The sequence below is a fragment of the Panthera onca genome, chromosome E3 (genome assembly GCF_046562875.1).
Source record: "Panthera onca isolate mPanOnc1 chromosome E3, mPanOnc1 haplotype 2, whole genome shotgun sequence".
Lineage (NCBI taxonomy): Eukaryota > Metazoa > Chordata > Mammalia > Carnivora > Felidae > Panthera > Panthera onca.
This window is the reverse complement of record NC_138354.1, coordinates 24,722,092-24,741,330: the sequence shown is the minus strand read 5'-3', so window position 1 is coordinate 24,741,330 and position 19,239 is coordinate 24,722,092. Positions and strand designations below refer to the sequence as shown.

The 19,239-nt window shown below is 39.1% G+C and overlaps 1 protein-coding gene across 7 annotated transcripts in view; it reads left to right on the top strand.

Annotated features, from left to right (window-relative positions):
• The window catches only part of LOC132689186 (uncharacterized), a 42,019-nt gene extending 32,216 nt beyond the window's left edge, over positions 1–9,803 (top strand). For 6 of the 7 annotated variants that reach the window (XM_078439797.2, XM_078439795.2, XM_078439796.2 and 3 more), the window contains 2 exons: positions 9,207–9,280; positions 9,656–9,803. In XM_078439797.2, coding sequence (XP_078295923.1) covers positions 9,207–9,280; positions 9,656–9,718 — 137 coding nt within the window. In that variant the 3' untranslated portion in view covers positions 9,719–9,803. The remainder of the gene's footprint in view (positions 1–9,206; positions 9,281–9,655) is intronic. The other variant, XR_013552821.2, reaches the window with a different exon arrangement.
• Positions 9,804–19,239: the final 9,436 nt, after the last annotated feature.

Here is a 19,239-nt window from a genome sequence, read left to right as displayed (position 1 = left end):
TGAGTTATTACTACACACCTATTAAAATGGTCAAAGTCTGGAATACTGGTAACACCAAATGCTGATAAGGATGTGAGCAACAGGAACTCTCATTCATTGCTTGTGGGGATGAAAAAATGGTATAGCCACTTTGGAAGGCAGGTTGGCAGTTTCTTATAAAGCTAAACATACTGTTGACATATTATCTAGCAACCATGCTTCTTGGTATTTATTCAAGGAGTTGAAAATTTATGTCCACACAAAAACCTGCACATAGATGTTTATAGTTGTGTTATTCATACTTAACAAAACCTGGAAACAAACAAGATGTACTTGTTTGTTTAAGTACAAACAAGTTTAAGTAAAAAGTCCTTCAGTGGGTGAATGGATGGATAAACTCTGATTCATCCAGACAATTGAATACTATTCAGCACTAAAAAGAGATCTAATAAGCAAATTTGGCAAAATTTCAGGGTATAAGATCAACCCCCAAAGTCAACTCTGTTATATATCAGCAATGAACAAGCCATACAAAAAGTCAGGAAAGCAAGTACATTTACAATGGCATCTAAAAATTAAATACTTAGGGGCACTTGGGTGGCTCAGTCGGTTAAGCATCCAACTTCGGCTCAGGTCACGATCTCACAGTTTGTGAGTTCGAGTCCCGCGGCGGGCTCTGTGCTGACAGCTCGGAGCCTGGAGCCTGCTTCAGATTCTGTGTCTCCCTCTCTCTCTGCTCCTCCCCTACTCACACTGTGTGTCTCTCTCTCTCAAAAATAAGTAAACATTAAAAAATTTAAATAAATAAAAATTAAAATTAAATACTTAGAAACAAATATAACCAAGGAGATAAAAGACCTATGCAATGAAAGCTATAAAACATAAAAGAAATTAAAGATTTAGATAAAGGGAAAGTGTCCCATGGTCATAGGAAGACTTACTCATTGTTAAGATGTTAATGCTACACAAAGGAATCTACAGATTTAATGCAAATCCTATCAAACTCCCAATCTTTTTTGCAGAAATAGGAATATCCACCCTAAAATTGATATGAAAGTTCAGTGGACTCCAAATGGCCAAAACAATCATGAAAAAGAACAAAACTGGAGTATTTACTCTTCCTGAGTAGTTTTGAACTCAGGAAGTATGATACTGGCATAAAGATAAGGACAGTTACATAGATGAACAGAATGTAATAGAGGGCCCAGAAATAAACCCTTGCATATAGGGGCAGCTGCTTTTCAACAGCTGGTTGAAACAGTCTAGAGTGCCAAGACCATTAAATGGAGAAAGGACAGTCTTTTTAAAACAATGATGCTGGGAAAATTGGATATCCACATGCAAAAGAATGAAGTTGAACACTTATATCATATGCAAAAATTAACTCAAAATGGATTGAAGACCTAAATGTAAAAGCTAAAACTGTAAAATTCTTAGATGAAAATATTGGGAGAAATCTTCATGACATTGGGTTTCACAATAACTTCATAGATATGAGCCCAAAGCACAGGCAACAAAAGAAACACTAAATAAATTGGACTTCATCAAAATTAAGAACATTTGTGTACCAAAGACTACTATGAAAGTAAAAAAAACACCCTACAGAATGGGATAAAATATTTTCAAATTATATATCTGACAAGAGATTGTAATATCCAGAATATATAAAAATCCCTTACAGCTCAGCAAAAAAATGAAAAGAAAAAAATTCAAAAATAGGCAAAGGACTTCAGTAGACATTTCTTCCAAGAAGATAGAGAAATGGCCAATAAACACATAAAAAGATGCTCCACATCGCTAGTCGTCATGGAACTTAAGTCAAAACCACAATGAGATACCACTTCACACCTGCTAGGATGGCTATAATCAAAGAGGGAAAATAAGTGTTGGTGAGGATGTGGAGAAACTGGAATTATTGTGCATCACAGTGTGAGTATAAAATGGTAAAAAGACCCCTATGGAAATCACCTTGGGAGTTCTTCAAAAATTTAAAGAGAATTAACATACGACCTAGCAATTCCACTCCTAGATATATCCTCAAAATAATTGAAAGCAGGGACTTCAACGGATATTTGTAAACCAGTGTTCCTAACAGCATTATTCACAATGGTCACAAGGTGGAAAATACCCAAGTGTTCATCAAAGATGAAGGAGTAAATAAAATGTGATACATACACACAATTCAGCCACACAAAGGAATGAAATTTTAATAATGCTACCACATAGACGTACTTTGAAAATATTATGCTTAGGGGGAAATAAGCCAGACACAGAAGGACAAATATTGTATGATTCCACTTGTATGATGTACCTAGAATAGGCAAATTCATAGAAGCAGAAAGCAGAACAGAGATTACCAGGAATTGAAGGAAGGAGTGATGGGAAATTGTTTAATGAGTACAGAAATTATATTGGCGATAATGAAAAAGATTTTGGTATAGGTGATGTTGAGTACACAGTATTGTGAATGTAACTATTGCCACTGAATTATACAGTTAAAAATGGCTTAAATAATAAATTATCATGCATATTTTACCACAATGAAAAAAGATCAAGAAATTAGAGACTATCAAAAATGAATAAAGTAGATTGAGGAAATTCCTTTCTTTTTAAGTTTACTATGAATCTTAATTATTAATGGATGTTGAATTCTATCTCGTGACTTGCACACATCTATGAAAATGATTTTATAATCTTTGCTTTTTTTCTGTTAATGTGGTGAATTATATTGGTAGATTTTTTTTGAGGGTGGTACATCCTTTTTTTTCTCATTGATAGACATTATTTTTTAGAACAGTTGAGGTTTTTTTAATTTTTTTTTAACGTTTATTTATTTTTGAGACAGAGAGAGACAGAGTATGAATGGGGGAGGGTCAGAGAGAGGGAGACACAGAATCTGAAACAGGCTCCAGGCTCTGAGCGGTCAGCACAGAGCCCGCCCGACGCGGGGCTCGAACTCACGGACCGTGAGATCATGACCTGAGCCGAAGTCGGACACTTAACCGACTGAGCCACCCAGGCGCCCCCAGTTGAGGTTTACAGATGAATCGATAAATGGGTTTTCACGTGCACCCTGTTCCCCTCACACAATTTCCCCTTGCATTCTTGCATTAGTGTGATACGTTGGTTACAAGTGATAAACCTACATTGATACATTTTTTTTTATATTTGATGTTTTTATTTTAGACTGCAAATACAAAAACAAGCAGAGAAACAACAAAAAATTTGAAATAGGCTTGTCAAGTGATGTAAATTCATCCTTTCTAGGGAAGCAGAAGGTAAACCCTACCATAAAGAAAAGATGCTTAGTTAATGGTTAACCTCCATTAAAAATTACATTTAAAAGTACAGTTAAAATAATGATAGTGCATGTGTGCTCTCTCTCTCAAATAAAAAAATAAATACAAAAACAAAACTGGTTGAGACAAATATATGGTTAAGAATTTCCAGGGGCTCCTGGGTGGCTCGGTTGGTTAAGCATTCAGCTCTTGATTTCGGCTCAGGCCATGATCTCATGGTTAGTGTGATCAAGCCCCAAGTCGGGCTCCGCACTCAGCATGGAGTCTGCTTGGTATTCTCTCTCTCTGCCCTTCCCTTGCTCGCATGCTCTCTCTATTCCTCAAAATAAAAAAATAAAAGAAAAAGAATTTCCAGTGAGACCAGAACTTATAACTTGTTAATGGACTTTGTATTTTAAGTGATAAAGTTAGAAATATTGATACAGTTTTAACTTAAGCCCATAGTTTACATTAGAGTTCATTCTTTGTGTCATACACTCCTATGGGTTTTAACAAATGCATGTCATGAATCCACTACTGCAGTATCCTACAGAATATCTTCACTGCTCTAGAAGACCCAGTGTTCCACTTATTTATCCTTCCTTTCCACCTCACTAACCTATGGCAGCCACTGAGCTTTTTACTGTCTCTATACTTTTGCCTTTTCAAGAGTGTCCTGCAGTTGGAATCTACACATGTAGATTTTACAGACCAGCTTCTCTCACTAACGCTGTGTATTAAGGTTCCTCCATGTCTTTTATGAGTTGATAGCTCATTTCTTTTTATCACTGCATACCATTCCATTGTATAGATGTCCCACAGTTTGTTTATCCAGTCACCTAGCAAAGGACACCTTGGTTACTTCCACTTTTTGATGATAAGCTACTATAAACACTCATCTGCAGACTTTTGAACATAAGTTTTCATCTCATTTGGGTAAATACCTAGGCTATGATGGCTAGGTTAAATGTAAGAGTATGTTTAGTTTTATAAGAAACTGCCAAAATGTCTTCTAAAATAGCTGTACATGAAATTAAAATAAAAACTTAAAAAACATATATAAAACATGTGTGTGTGTGTGTATATATATGTATGTATATAAATATATATATATGTATGTATATAAATACACACACACACACACACACACACACAATAGCTGTAGGGGCATCTGGGTGGCACAGTTGGTTAAGCCTCCCACTCTGGATCTTGGCTGAGATCATGACCTCATGGGTTTGTGGGTTTGAGCCCCACATCAGGCCATGCGCTGATGGCATGGAGCCTACTTGGGATTCTGTCTCTCCTGCTCTCTCCCCCTCCCCCATTTGTGCACATGAACGCGTGCTCTCTCTCGCTCTCTCTGTCAAAACAAATAAATAAACTTAAAATACCAAAAATTTAAAATAGCTGTACAGTTTTGCATTCTGGTCACTAATGAATGAGAGTGATCCACACTTGCCAGTATTTGTTGTTATCATTGTTTTGGATTTTAGCTGTTCTAATGGCTGTGTAGTGATATCTCGTTGTTTTAATTGTTTAATTTGATTCCCTAATGACAAATGATTTTGAGCATCTTTTGTAGGCTTCTCATCTGTATATATATTTTTTTGGTGAGGTGTCTGTTTAGATTTTTTACCCATTTTTAGTTGGGTTGTTTGCTTTCTTATTGTTGAGGTTTTTGTTGATTTTTCAATGTAAGGCATTCTTGTATTCCCAGAATAAATCTCACTTAGTTCTAATGTACTCTCCTTTTTACATACTGCTAGATTTAATATGCTAGTATTTGATAAATATATTTTCATTTATGCTCAGAAGATATATCGTTGTATAATTTTCCCTTACAATTTGTGGTATCTAATTTTAGGATGAAGTTTATACTCGTCTTATAAAATGAATTTTGAAGTGCACTCTCTCTACTCCTGAAATCCATAGTAGGAATGAGTACATATGTTCACTAAAAAAATACGTACAAAGTTGTTTATTAAAAGCTCTATTCAGAGGCACCTGGGTGGCTCAGTTGTTAATCATCCGACTTCAGCTCAGGATATAATCTCACAGCTGGTGGGTTTGAGCCCCACGTCAGGCTCTGTGCTGACAGCTCAGAGCCTGGAGCCTGTTTCAGATTCTGTGTCTCCCTCTCTCTTTGCCCTCCCCTACTTGCACTCTGTCTTCTCTGTCTCTTAAAAATGAATAAATGTTAAAAAATAAAAAAATAAAAGCTCTATTCATATTAGGGTTTTCAACTCCTCTTTATGATTTCCTTCCTTCTATTTTATTTGGATTTATTCTGTTATTCCCTTTCCAAATTCTTAATGAGATAATTAACTTATTAATTTTTAATCTTTCCTTTTTTATAATATAGATAGAGCATAAAGTTTCCTCTTAGTTTAGCTGCATCCCAAAAGTTTTTATATGTCATATTTTCATCATTATTCACTTGTGTGTGTGTCTAATTTTCTTATTTGACACAAAATGTTACATCATTGGTATTAGGTATACAACATAGTGACTCATCTCTGTACCTTTTGCTATGCTCACCACAGGCATAGTTACCATCTATTACAGTATCATTGACTATAATCCCTATGGTGTGCCTTTTTTTTTCTGTCTAGACCTTTTATTCTTGTGACTTATTCCATAACTGGAAGCCTGTACCTGCCTCTCCCCTCTACCCATTTTGCCCATGCCTCCACCCCCTCTCTTCTGGCAGCCATCAGTTTCTTCTCTGTATTTATAGGTCTGATTCTGCTTTTTGTTTGTTCATTCGTTTTGTTTTTTAGATTCCACATACAAGTGAAATCATATGTTATTTGTCTTTCTCTGTCCACCTTATCTCACTTATCATAATATCCTCTGGGTTTAGCCATGTTGTTGCAAATGGCAAGATCTCATCATTTTTTATGGTTGTGTAATATTACACTGTGTGTGTACAGATGTAGATATATAGATACCACATCTTCTTCAACCATTTATCTACCAGCGGACACTTGGGTTCCTTCCATATTTTGGCTCTTTTATATAAGCGTATATAATTCATGGAAAACATCTATAACAAAAACTAAGTGATGGAGTATCTTCCAAGAACCCTGAAATACAAACAAATAGGCCAAAACCACTACAGCAACATGACTTATGTACAATTATCGGTTATGCTGGACATACCCAAGGGAAGAGAAAGGGTAGTTTTGATATTCTTAACAGCTAGGGACTCTAGAAATTGTTATGTTTTGGAGAGAGCAATTTTCTATTTCAAAAAAATAAGCAAAACAAGCAGCAAACATATAGAAAGGTGCTCAACATCATTAGTCATCTGGGAAATACAAATTTAACTTGCAGTGAGTTACCACTGCACACCCATAATAACAGCTAAAATTTAAAAATTGACCATACCAAGAGTTGGTACAGATGTGTACAAAGGAGACTCTCATAATGGCTGGTTGGAGTAAAAAGTACTCGGAAAATTTTGGCAGTATCTACAAATGTAATGAAACTCAAATCTCTGCCCCAACAGTTCCACTCCTAGGAAAATTATTTCATATAAGCACCACAAAGTAGGTGGAGAGGGGGTGCCTGGGTGGCTCAGTTGGTTGATCATCCAACTTCAGCTCAGGTCATGATCTCACCGTTTGTGAGTTTGAGCTCCTCATCGGGTTCTGTGCTGACAGCTCAGAGCCTAGAACCTGCTTCTATTCAGTGTCTCCCTCCCTCTCTCTCTACCCTTCCCCCCCCCCAATAAATAAATATTTAAAAAATTTTTAAAGAAAGAAAGTAGGTAGAGAGTATTTTTTAAATCATGTGTAACAGCCCCAAAGTGGAAGCTATATCAGTTATCTCTTGTTGCATAATAAATTACCAACAAAAAAAACAAAAAAAAAAAACAGTGGTCTAAAACAACAATAAATACTTATCAGACTTTCTGGGAGTTAGAAATTTAGGAGTGGCTTAGCTGGGTAGTTCTGGCTCAGTCTTTCATGGAGTTAAAATAAAGCTGTTGACTGGGGCTTCAATCATCTGAAGGCTCTCTGGAGCTGGAGGATCTGCTTCCAAGATGACTCATTCATATGGCTATTGACAGTTCCTCACTACATGGTTCTCTCCACAGGACTTCGTAAGTGTCCTCCTTACAACATAATGTCTGGCTTCCCCTACATCAAATGACCCTAGAAAGAGCAAAATAGAAACCACAGTGTCTCGCTCATGAATTAGCCTCAGAAGTCACACTCTGTTGTTTCCACAGTGAATAGGTCAGTCCTATTCACTGTGGGAGGGGACTAGACAATTTTGTGATTACTAGGAGGTAGGGATCATTTGGGGCTACTTAGGAGGCTGGATACCACACCATATATCCACCAACAATAAAAGTGTAGTCATACACTGGAAACTTTATAGTAATGAAAACAAATGAAGTACAGTTTACAGAGCAACGTTGATGAATCTTAAAAATATAATCAGTGACAGAAGCCAGATAAAAATAATACAGACTGTATTACTGCACTCATATGAAGTTTAAAAAAGCCAAAATTAAACTCTAGTACTTAGGATTCCACACTTAGGTAATAAAACCATAAAGAATAGGAAAATAAATGCTTACCTTAGGGAGGAAGTGAGTTTTGGTAGTGGCACATAGCTAACATCTGGAGTGCTGGATTTCAGTTACACATTTGTTAATTATAATTCGCTGAGCTGTACATTTATGTTCCATACATATTTTATATATGTTTGATGTATTTCACAATTGGAAAAGTTTTTTTTTAATTTTTTTTTTCATCTTTATTCATTTTTGAGAGAGAAACAGAGTGTGAGCAGGGGAGGAGCAGAGAGAGAGAGGGAGACACAGAATCCGAAGTAGGTTCCAGGCCCCGAGCCTTCAGCACAGAGCCCAATGCAGGGCTCGAACCCACAAACCATGAGATCATGACCTGAGCTGAAGTCAGATACTCAACCGAGCCACCCAGGCGCCCCCGAAAAGTTTTTTAAAATTTTATTCCATGGAGGTTATTTTGGGACTCATTACAAAATTAAAATCAGTATTACTGATTATACTTTTTAAAAAATACTTTAACCCAGGGGTGCCTGCATGGCTTAGTCAGTTAAGTGTCCGACTTTGGCTCAGGTCATGATCTCACGGTTCATGGGTTTGAGCCCCACATCGGGCTCTGTGCTGACAGCTCAGAGCCTGGAGCTGGCTTCAGATTCTGTGTCTCCTCTCTCTCTGCCCCTCCCCCACTCATGCTCTGTCTCTCACTCTCAAAAATAAACAAACATTAAAAAATTTTTTAAAAATTACTTTAACCTCAATTCCATTTGCAATAATCTCCAATTGTGTGATAATATGTATAAGTGCATCCTATCAATTAGGAATGGCTACAATATTACTACCATATTTTCAAAAGCTGTAATATCCCATTTCTCCAGTGAATGCCTTCACATTTATGTTTTATATATATGAATTTTTCTTTCCTTTAGGATGAAGATTCCCTAGTCATGAGAATAGTTATAGAGATGCTACCCTAAACACGCGTGTACACATACATATACACATACACACACACACACACACACACACACACACACACACACACACACACACACCTCTGGAGAAGGAAACCACACCCAAATTTATGAGCATAGTTTCAGGACAGTGGAACATTAGGATTCATATAAGTCAGGTTTGGCAAAATAAGTCTATGACCTTGCTGTGATTATCTGTACCTCTATAATTTTTACAAACTATAGGCAATAAGACCATAGTTCATGTGGAAGTAAATCTATTAAAATATTTAACAAAGTGACATATACTAAAAGAGAAAGGGCTTTGGGATTACATTGTCTTTTGTATTAATATGTATTCTCTCTTCCAGTGGTATGGACAATTAGAATAGGATTTATTTATCTTATCAAATACAGGGCCCTTTCTGTTACTCACCTGTCAAATCTTACCTTTCTTAGGTAACGACATACACCAGGAGAATCAAGGGATTATTGGCTACCACATTCCAAAAAAGGGAATCTGCTGGGAAAAGGTGATTGTAGAAATCATATTCTTCTAGCATTGTGTGTAAGAGAGGACTCTTAGGAGGCATTGGGATTAAGCATGTGGAATGGGAGCCTGACACTGGCATAGGAGAAGAAACTTTGCTACTTTTCAAAGACCCCTGTAGTTTGACTGAGACTTCTAACCCTAATTAATTCTATCATTCTATCGTATCAAGAGAATAAGGATGGAAAACTGCCTTCTCTCTATTTTTCAACTATCTTTCCTTCTACTTTCTATCTTCCCCCTTCTGTGTCTTTTTGTCACTAAGCATAAACCTGGCAGTAGTTGGGGAACGATTGGGTGGGGGAAAGGGTCATCTGGGGATATTACAATGGTAATACATCATTTTTTTCTATTAAAGGTGTTTAGGATTTTGGAAGAAGCTAAAGCACTATTCAATCTAGAAGACTATTCTGTCAGATAACACTGGAACAAATCTTCCTGACCATTGCTAATATTGATAAAACAAAATACTCAAATAAACCAGCTATGAGATTCAGTTCCAATAAGTGACCGTTATGTCTTTCTTAGATTGCTGTCTGCAATTAGATACTAATTACTATTAGACACACAGAGGGACTTCTCCCTCTCCCTTTGTGTCTTTGTGTGTGTCCATGTGTATATACAAATTGAACCCCCAAAGAAGAAAATGTGTAGATATAAGATTAAGATTACAGTAAGTGACCTGTTGTAAAGAACTGAGATGTTACCCTACTTGAAAGCTATCAAGTTGGCTTACCACAGTTTCATGAATACTGGCAGAAGACCCTGGAATCCTGGGTCAAAGACAGGAATTTATTATAGCAATAGCAGTAGTCAGAGATTATATTTGTGCCAATTCTTTAATCCCTAATTTTAATTTATTTTTTTAAGTTTATTTTTGAGAGAGAGACACAGAGTGTGAGCAGGGGAGGGGCACAGAGAGAGGGAGACACAGAATCCCAAGCAGGCTCCCAGCTCCAAGCTGTGAGCACAGAACCCAACACGGCGCTTGAACTCACAGACTTCCAGATCATGATCTGAGCCAAAGTCAGATGTTTAACTGACTGAGGCACCCCAATCCTTAATTTTTATAAGGCAACATAAAAAGAACCATGTAATGCCTGTACATTCAGTGGGTTGTGTGACAGAAGAGGAACTTTGGGCTTATGGAATCCAAATCTTTTCTAAAGGGCCCTACCTTTGCTCTGGAAGGAAACATTCTTAGTATACTAAACATTAAGTAAATGTTTCCTCTGGTCCAGAGGGAAATATGATCTCTCTTCAAGGCTGTTTGCTCTATATTCATCCTTGCAAAAATAGTCCAAAGCAAAAGGGCAGTTAGCGCTTCTGTTTGCAAGTCATGCAGAAATGCAAGAGACCCATGAAGAATTGTCTCCCAATAAATATCTGCCCCTTATTTCCACACCGTCTTGGCTTCTGGCACATTTCTTCTTGAGTGTGCCACCTATCAGCCATTCTGGTTAATGTGAGATTGGAACCAAATTTAATTTGTCTCATATAATTTTCAATTATGTATAGACATAAGTAAATAGATAGGCCCAAGAAAAAATAGAAAACTTAAGCTGATTAATAACTATTTTTTAATAAAAATGTTAATCAGGGGCACCTGGGTGGCTCAGTTGGTTAAGCATCAGACTCATGGTCTCAGCCCCATGTCGGGTTCTGTGCAGACAGCTCAGAACCTGGAGCCTGCTTCGGATTCTGTGTCTCCCTCTCTCTCTGCCCCTCCCCTATTCACACTCTCTCTCTCCTTCAAAAATAAATTAACATTAAAAAATTAAAAAAAAAAAAGAAAATGTTAATCAGAACTCATCCCATCTGACTCTCTAAAAAAAGGCCCAGATGAGTTTAACTACTTTCAAGGAATCTCTGTTTTTTTTTTTGTTTTTGTTTTTTTTGTTTTTGTTTTTTTTTAATTTTTTTTCAACGTTTTTTATTTATTTTTGGGACAGAGAGAGACAGAGCATGAACGGGGGAGGGGCAGAGAGAGAGGGAGACACAGAATCGGAAACAGGCTCCAGGCTCCGAGCCATCAGCCCAGAGCCTGACGCGGGGCTCGAACTCACGGACCGCGAGATCGTGACCTGGCTGAAGTCGGACGCTTAACCGACTGCGCCACCCAGGCGCCCCGGAATCTCTGTTTTTTATAAGTGCTTCCTGAAAATATAAGAACTGCAAAATTGGTGTCATTTTATGAGATCATATCACCTTGATATTAACAATTATATAAACTTGATACCAACACTGGATAAGCATAAATCAAGAAAACTATTTTAATTCTATTTCACTTATGAACATAGGTTTGGGCAGATAGCTTTCTAAACCTTCTGTACATCATTATCCTGGTATTTCATTTTCTTGCACTCCTGGGTTGGTTCTACTTTTTTTGGTATACTGTATCTTCCTCTTTCTTGATTTGTGTCCTTTTTTTGCTGGAGTCAAACCACAAGTAACTTTCTAGGCAAGAGGAGGGAGTAAAGTTTCTGAGTAATTGCTTGGTTGTTTCTTTGTACTTCACACTGCTGGGACAGAATGTCTGGGTATAGAATTCTACTCTAAATAGTGTATTTTCTCAGAACATTGAAGACATTATGCCAGTCTCCTAACATCCAGGGTTGCTGATTAGCATTCCTTTGTAGTTAAACAGGTACCACCCCAAACATGAACACACCCAGCTCTTCCATCACCCCAAGACTTTTTTCCCTTTATGCTTGGAGTTCAAACATTTCATGAAGAAGAGTCTTGGTGTAGGTCGTGTTGCATTCATCCTGTTACACAACAGACTCCTTCAAGCTCAAGTCTTTCTTGAGCTTTGAGGAAATGTTTTCAGTTATTTAGTAGTTGCTCCCCTCTATCTTTCTCTGTTCTCTTTTTCTGTATTTACTATTATGCAAATGTGAGATCTCCCACATTAGTGATTTAAGTCCCTTATGTTTTCTCCCATATTTCTTTTGTTTTTTCTGTATTCTCAGAGAGTGCCTACATTTTGTCTCCCAGCCCTTATCTTGTTTCTTTTAAGCAATGGAATTTTTCATTTCAAAGGGTTCTTGCCCCACTAATGGCTCCTTTTTAAAAAAGCACCTTCTGGTTTTATGCATTGCAGCCTTTTCTAGTACCTAGGATTCTACACTTGGAGCCATCTGGGTGCTATACCCTACCTGACTGGAACAACTATGCTAGTTTTTAAATTTTAAAATTTTTTAAATTTTTAAACTTTAAAATTTTCATATATGTATATATATTTTTAATTTTCCCTATATTTTTAAGATCTCCAAATCACATGTCAACTCCCTAGCCCTGGGTCTCTCCAGGACTCCACTGAGAAAATCTGTACCTAGATCTAGTGTATCCCCTCTTGCTCGCTTGGTGACAAATTCTCTTGCTTTCATTTGTCAACACACTTCCATCTGCTTTCTAACTTGAAATCTTTTATATTGTTAACCCACTCATGACCCTTGCCTTTTGTTTTCCTCTTTTGTTGGAGGTTTATTTCTATTCCATTCATTTTAGGGAGGAGAAGCACCATGTCCTCCAAAATCCAAAGACTAAAGATTTAAGTTAGAGACGAAAACAGACACACACAAAACATATTCAATCGCCGAAGCGTATATAGGTAATAAACTTAAGAGCTAACCAGTGTAAAGGGATAAAGAAGGCATGGCGCAGGAAGGCCGGGTGAGAAGGAGACCTGTTGCAGGAAATAACACGGGGGTGCCTGGGTGGCTCACTTTGTTGAGCACCCCACTTCCACTCAGGTCATGATCTCGCTGTTCATTGGTGAGTTCCAGCACCGCTTCAGGCTCTCTGCTTCAGTACAGAGCCTGCTTCGGATCCTCAGTCCTCTGCTCCCTCTGCCCCTCCCCCTCTCTCACACGCGTTTATGATCTCTCTCTCTCAAAAATAAACATTAAAAGATAAAACGAACGAAAAAATCAGGAAAGAAATAGAGAACAAGTAAGTAGAAAGGCGGACAAAAACAGGAGACCCAGGATGTAGGGTGCAAGGATAGGAATAGGACTAGCTGAAGGAAAGCTGGAGGAAGTGGGGTTATGGAGGATAAAGGCTGAGAGGTCTGCACGCACCTGGAGGGGCTGAGGGCGGTCGGACCTCAAAACCCGGGCCTGAAGAAGCCGGCCAAACGCAGAGAAGGGGGGAGCGCCCGCGTAGGGGGGGTCAGGGTGTGGGGATACACGCGCTGGGACTAAGGGGGCGGGGCGCACGCGCCGGAGGATCAGGGAGTGGGGATGCACGCGCTGAGGGTTCAAGGTGTGGGGATACACCTGCTGAGGCTGACGGAGCGCGGCGCACGCGCTGAGGGGTCAAGGAGTGGGGATGCACGCGCAGGGGGTTCAGGGTGTGGGGATACACCTGCTGAGAATGAGGGAGCGCGGCGCACGCGCAGGTGGGTCAGGGGAGGGCCGCAAGCATGGCGGTTTCGGAGAGAGCGGGCTGCGCGCTGCTTATTGAGCGCAGCCAGAGAGCCCTGGGAGCGAGGTGTCTTGGGTGAGTATCCCCATTGGCTGGGGCGCTGCTGGCCGGGAGTGTCATGCGCCGCTCTGGGGTGGTGACGGTTGTGGGACGGAGGGAGGCGCGAGCCCCTCGCCAAGTTCCGTGGGTGAGGCAGCTGTGGTGCCAGCCGCCACGGAGACTCGGAGCCGTCCCGCGAGCGCCCGCAAGCTCCTTGCATGCAGCTCCTTCCCACCCGTCAAATCTGGTGCACACGGGGCCCCCGACCCCACCTTGCTGAAGGCCTGACGTCCAAAGTGATGGATAAAAGTGTGCCCTGGCTTTGTAAAGTTCTGGAAAACTTAGGTTGATTCCGGAAATTCTGAGACAAATTTGAAAGGACTTTTTTCTCTTTACCCAGTACAGGACTGAAGTCACTGTGAATCATCTAATTTGATTTCTACTTGAAAATGTCCTGCGTATGTGTTGTTTCAGTGTTAAAATACAGTTTGTGTGTAATTTTATTTTAAACAGCTTATATTTAAAATGGAATTTTAGGGGCGCCTGGGTGGCGCAGTCGGTTAAGCGTCCGACTTCAGCCAGGTCACGATCTCGCGGTCCGTGAGTTCGAGCCCCGCGTCAGGCTCTGGGCTGATGGCTCAGAGCCTGGAGCCTGTTTCCGATTCTGTGTCTCCCTCTCTCTCTGTCCCTCCCCCGTTCATGCTCTGTCTCTCTCTGTCCCCAAAATAAATAAACGTTGAAAAAAAAAAAAATTAAAATGGAATTTTAAAAAATGTTAATGGGGGGAAGGGACAGAGAGAGAGAGGGAGACAGAATCCCTCACAGGCTCCACACTCAGCATGGAGCCCATTGTGGGGCCCCATCCCATGACCTGGAGATCATGACCTGAGCTGAAATCAAGAGTGGGATGCTTAACTGAGCCACTCAGCTGCCCCTAAAATGGAATTTTAAAATGGTTTAAGACTTTAAGGAATCTGGCAGCCTTTGGTTTTTTTAAATGCTTTTTGAAAACCAACAGTTTTAACAGAGGTCATAATTTTTGGTTTCGGAACATAGAATTTTAATAGTTTCGGAACTAATCATCTTCTTAAGTATCAAATAGAGAATAAAACATCTATTTCAGAGACCTTATTGTCTTTGTACTTCTAGAACCTAGCACGTGTCTGGCACATTGTAGACATTTAACAAATGTTTGCACTGAATGCAGAATGGAAGAAAGCCATTTTTTAAATGGACAGACCTGTTACATGAAAGCATTTAAACCCATTATGCCCACTCTATTATCTTCACACATCTTTAGAACCTTTAGTTGACAGACTTGCCTAGAGCATTATCTTTTAATAAACCTAACCAAATCCAACCCCAGGAGCTTATCCTTCATGAGATCAGCAGTGGGATCTCAGAAACTGTATTAGCCAGGTGGTCTTTATGCACAGCCAAAATAAAGGATCCAGATCTCAAAGGATGTACCACCAGAATTGTACAACCAATCTTCAAGAACTAGGGTGGCAGTGAGGGTTTTGTGCACTAAAAGCATGGCCAGCCTTTCTCAAGGGCTCTCTGCATGTCAATTTAACTTTTTCTGCTACATTAGTCTTTTCTCCCACAATGGGATGTTGCCGCTGCTGGCTTACAGACTTACCTCATTACATTTTATCATCAGAGAGAACTTTTACCTCACTCAAATTAGAAAATGCCTTGAAGGATTCAAACTGATTTGCCAAGATCTTGTATGCCTATCATTTTGATGCACAAAAAAAAAGATCTCAATTTCCATTTATTTTTTTTTTAATGTTTCTTTATTTTGAGAGATGGGGTCAGGGGGTAAGGGAGCAGAAAGAGAGGGGGAGAGAGAGAAGCCCAAGCAGGTTCCATGCTGTCAGTTCAGATCCCAACTTGGGGCTCAATGTGAGGAACCATGAGATCATGACCTGAACCAAAATCAAGAGTTGGACACTTAACTGATTGAGCCACCCAGGTGCCCCTCAACTTCCATTTAGATCTCATGTCTAGGGGTGCCTGGGTGGCTGTCAGTTAAGCATCTGACTCTGGCTCAGGTCATGATCTCATGGTCCGTGAGTCTGAGCCCCATGTCAGGCTCTGTGCTGGAGCTCAGAGCCTACAGCCTGGTTCAGATTCTATGTCTCCCTCTCTCTGCCCTACCCCCACTCGTGCTCTGTCTCTCTCTCTCTCTCTCTCAAAAATAAGTAACATTAAAAAAATAAAAACAAAAAAGGATCCCATGTCTAGGGTGAGAAAAAATCAGTTCTCCAAGGGCTACCACATACAGTTTTATAAATTGTGGCATGGAGTGTCTTTTTTCTAATTTGCATATGTCATATAAGCCAGCAGAACCATAATTCCCTAATAATACTTGTTAATTTTGAGCACTTAAAATGTAAGTACTTTATTAAGTACTATCTGAGTATAAACTCAACCAATAAACTAGTTAAATAGGTACTGTTTTTATTCCCACTTTACAGATGAGAAAACAGAGGCAAAGATAGGTTAGGTAGCTTACCCACAATAACACAGATTTTTTAAAATGGTATACTTGGATTTGAACTCAGCTTATCTGGCTTCAGAGCTAGTCTCTTAAATTCTTATAGGGGTTAAGAACATACTGCCTCTCAAAAGAAAGGAATTGCTGTTCCCATAAGGCTGTGGTTCTCAACCAGGTCCGATTTTGTCCTGGAAGGATATTTGGCAATATCTAGAGACATTTTTGGTTGTCACAGCTGAGAATGTGGGTGCTACTGGCATCTGAAGAATAGAAGCCAGGGATGCTGCTGAACATTCTACTATATACATATAGCCCACCACTGAGAAATCCAGCCATTAGGCAAAAGGGCTTTTAGCTGACAAGTCAACTTTGTTGTTGTTGTTGTTGTTTTAACATTCCAGATGTTGCTCTTCATTATCTGGTGTATATTTTAATTTCCTGGGGAGTGTTCCAAAGTTACACAAGCCTTCACTGAAATGGTTACCCTTTTTTTCCCACCCCAACATTTTTCAAATGCATGATACACTTCAGAATTGCACTACTAAAGTGATTCTCAGGAAGGTCAGATGATGTGCAAGGGTGGGGAGGACGTGGTATATTAAAATAGACATATTTTAATCTGTAGGAGAATTTAAAACTAAAACAAAAATAATTGGTTCTTCCAACCTCCCTCCTATTTAAAACCAGTATTCTGTTGACACAGTTTGTCCATTAGTTTTCTGGCTTCCGTCTGCCTTCCTCCCAAGTTGGTTAAATAAGCACAGGTGACTTACATCCACCCTATGGACAAACCAGATTGATCCTCTACCCACTGACTCTTTCCTTTAGAGACCCCACAGCAACTACGAAGACAGGATAAAGGTATGTAAATACTGGCACTGTTTTGAGAAGATGCCCAGGATACTGCCCAAATTATAGTTCTTCAGCACTATAATTGGGTAGCTTTTTATTAATTTCTAAGGTTATTTTTTGGTGTTTTTACTTTAGTAAAAGATTCATTTAAATTACAGACACCTTTAAAAAATTTTTTTTTAATGTTTATTTATTTTTGAGAGAGAGAGGCAGAGAGCGAGAGAGACACAGAATCCAAAGCAGGCTTCAGGCGCGGAGCTGTCTGCACAGAGCCTAACGCAAGGCTCAAATTTAGGGGACTTCAAGATCATGACCTGAGCCAACTGCGTCACCCAGGTGCCCCTGGGCACCTTTTTTTTGAAACACAAATTTGGAAAGCTTAAGCCATTCATAAGTCAATTCAATCAGGCCATTGTTATCCCAACCCTGACCTGAGATTTAACTCCCTCACCAGAAGAGAAACTTTGCTAGGGTTTTGTTTTTTGTTTTTGAGACTTTTTTTGTAATGTTTATTTATTATTTTTTGAGAGAGCGAGAGAGAGCAGGGGAGCCATGCTGACAGCAGAGAGCCCCACTTGGGGCTTGAACTCACAAACCGTGAAATCATGACCTGAGCCAAAGTCAGACACTTAACCAACTGAGCCACCCAAACACCCCTTGATTTTTGTTTCTGTAGATAGGTAGTGGTGGAACATTAAAGAGTAGAGAGAAGGTAAAGCATGCCTGGATGAAGAGCCAAGAAGGGGAATGAAAAAATAGGATTTTACACAACTCACAGTACTCAGAGCCTTTCACTAAAAAATTAAAAGAAAAACACAAAATGGTGGTCTGTGGTATCAAAAAACAAAACAAAACAAAAACCCCACGTTTGAAAAAGTTTCCCAGGGAAAAATGATGACTTTCAAGAATAAAATATATTTTGGAAGACTGTACCTAGCCCAGCCTATTATGTAACCTTTGCTATAATTGCACGTGTATTTTCACAATATTGTTATCATATATGAAGGTGAAGTTGTAGTAATGGAGAAGGTAGCATAAATACAAGAAACCATTTTTAAAGAAAGGAGTGGCAAAACTTGGTGGCAGTCTATGGGGAGTAAATGATAGAAGAACAGCTACATGGATCTGAACTTGGGGAACCATTAAGAGTTAAGGAGGTTGGAAAGGTGAATTTGGAAAGATTTTATCAGCAAAATCTTGTGCCTTAACGGCTTTCTCATGGCCCATGGTTTTGTTAGTAAGCCTCAAAATGTCACTCCAACTACACTGTTAAATGTCAGAACGAGAGCTAAAGAGACCAGGGCTATCCCAGGGAATCCAGGATACAGTGGTCACTGTAGCTATAAAAGGTTCTGCCCTTCCACCACCACCACCAATACTACATTGAATGGTGGGTATATTCAAATCTTTACCTTAGCCAACCCAACAAAATCTTATTGAGTAAGTACTCTCTTTGGACACTTCGCTGATTCTAGAGATACTGAGATTTAAAAAGAGAGAGAGATCCTCCTGCCTAGAGTTTAGTCTTTGAGAAAAAGTACAAATAGATATAAAAGATACAAAAGTTGCATATCTCGTAGCAGAAAAAAAAAATGATGGTAGAGTGTGTGTTAGGAAGAAATTCATTCAGTCATTTTTTTCAAAATATTGAACACAGACTCTATGCCAGGCACTGCTAAACACTGAACACAGAGTAAAGAACTCCACAGAAGAGGTGTCCCTTCCTGGTTTATGTTTTAGTAACAAAGATAATAAACAAACAAGATACTTACAGATTGATAAATGCCGTAAGGGAAATAAGATGGTAAGAGAGAGTAACTAAGCATAGGCCAGTCTTGGAAATCTAATGTACCCAAGTTTGTAGAGGTAAATAGTTCCTACTCACTAGTTGATGTGATTAACTAGAGTTATAACTCAAGCCCATGGAATCACTGGAAATTTTGCAATTTCTCTTTACTGCATACCCAGTTAATTTCCTGCAACATGTGGAAAGATGACATTTCTTCTGATGCTGCCTTTCATGAGAATACATCAGATTTTGTTGTACAGGTTTTGTAAGAAAGGTACCCCGAAGTATGAATATAAAAATAGGATTTGGCTGTTTTGTTTTTTTTTTAAGG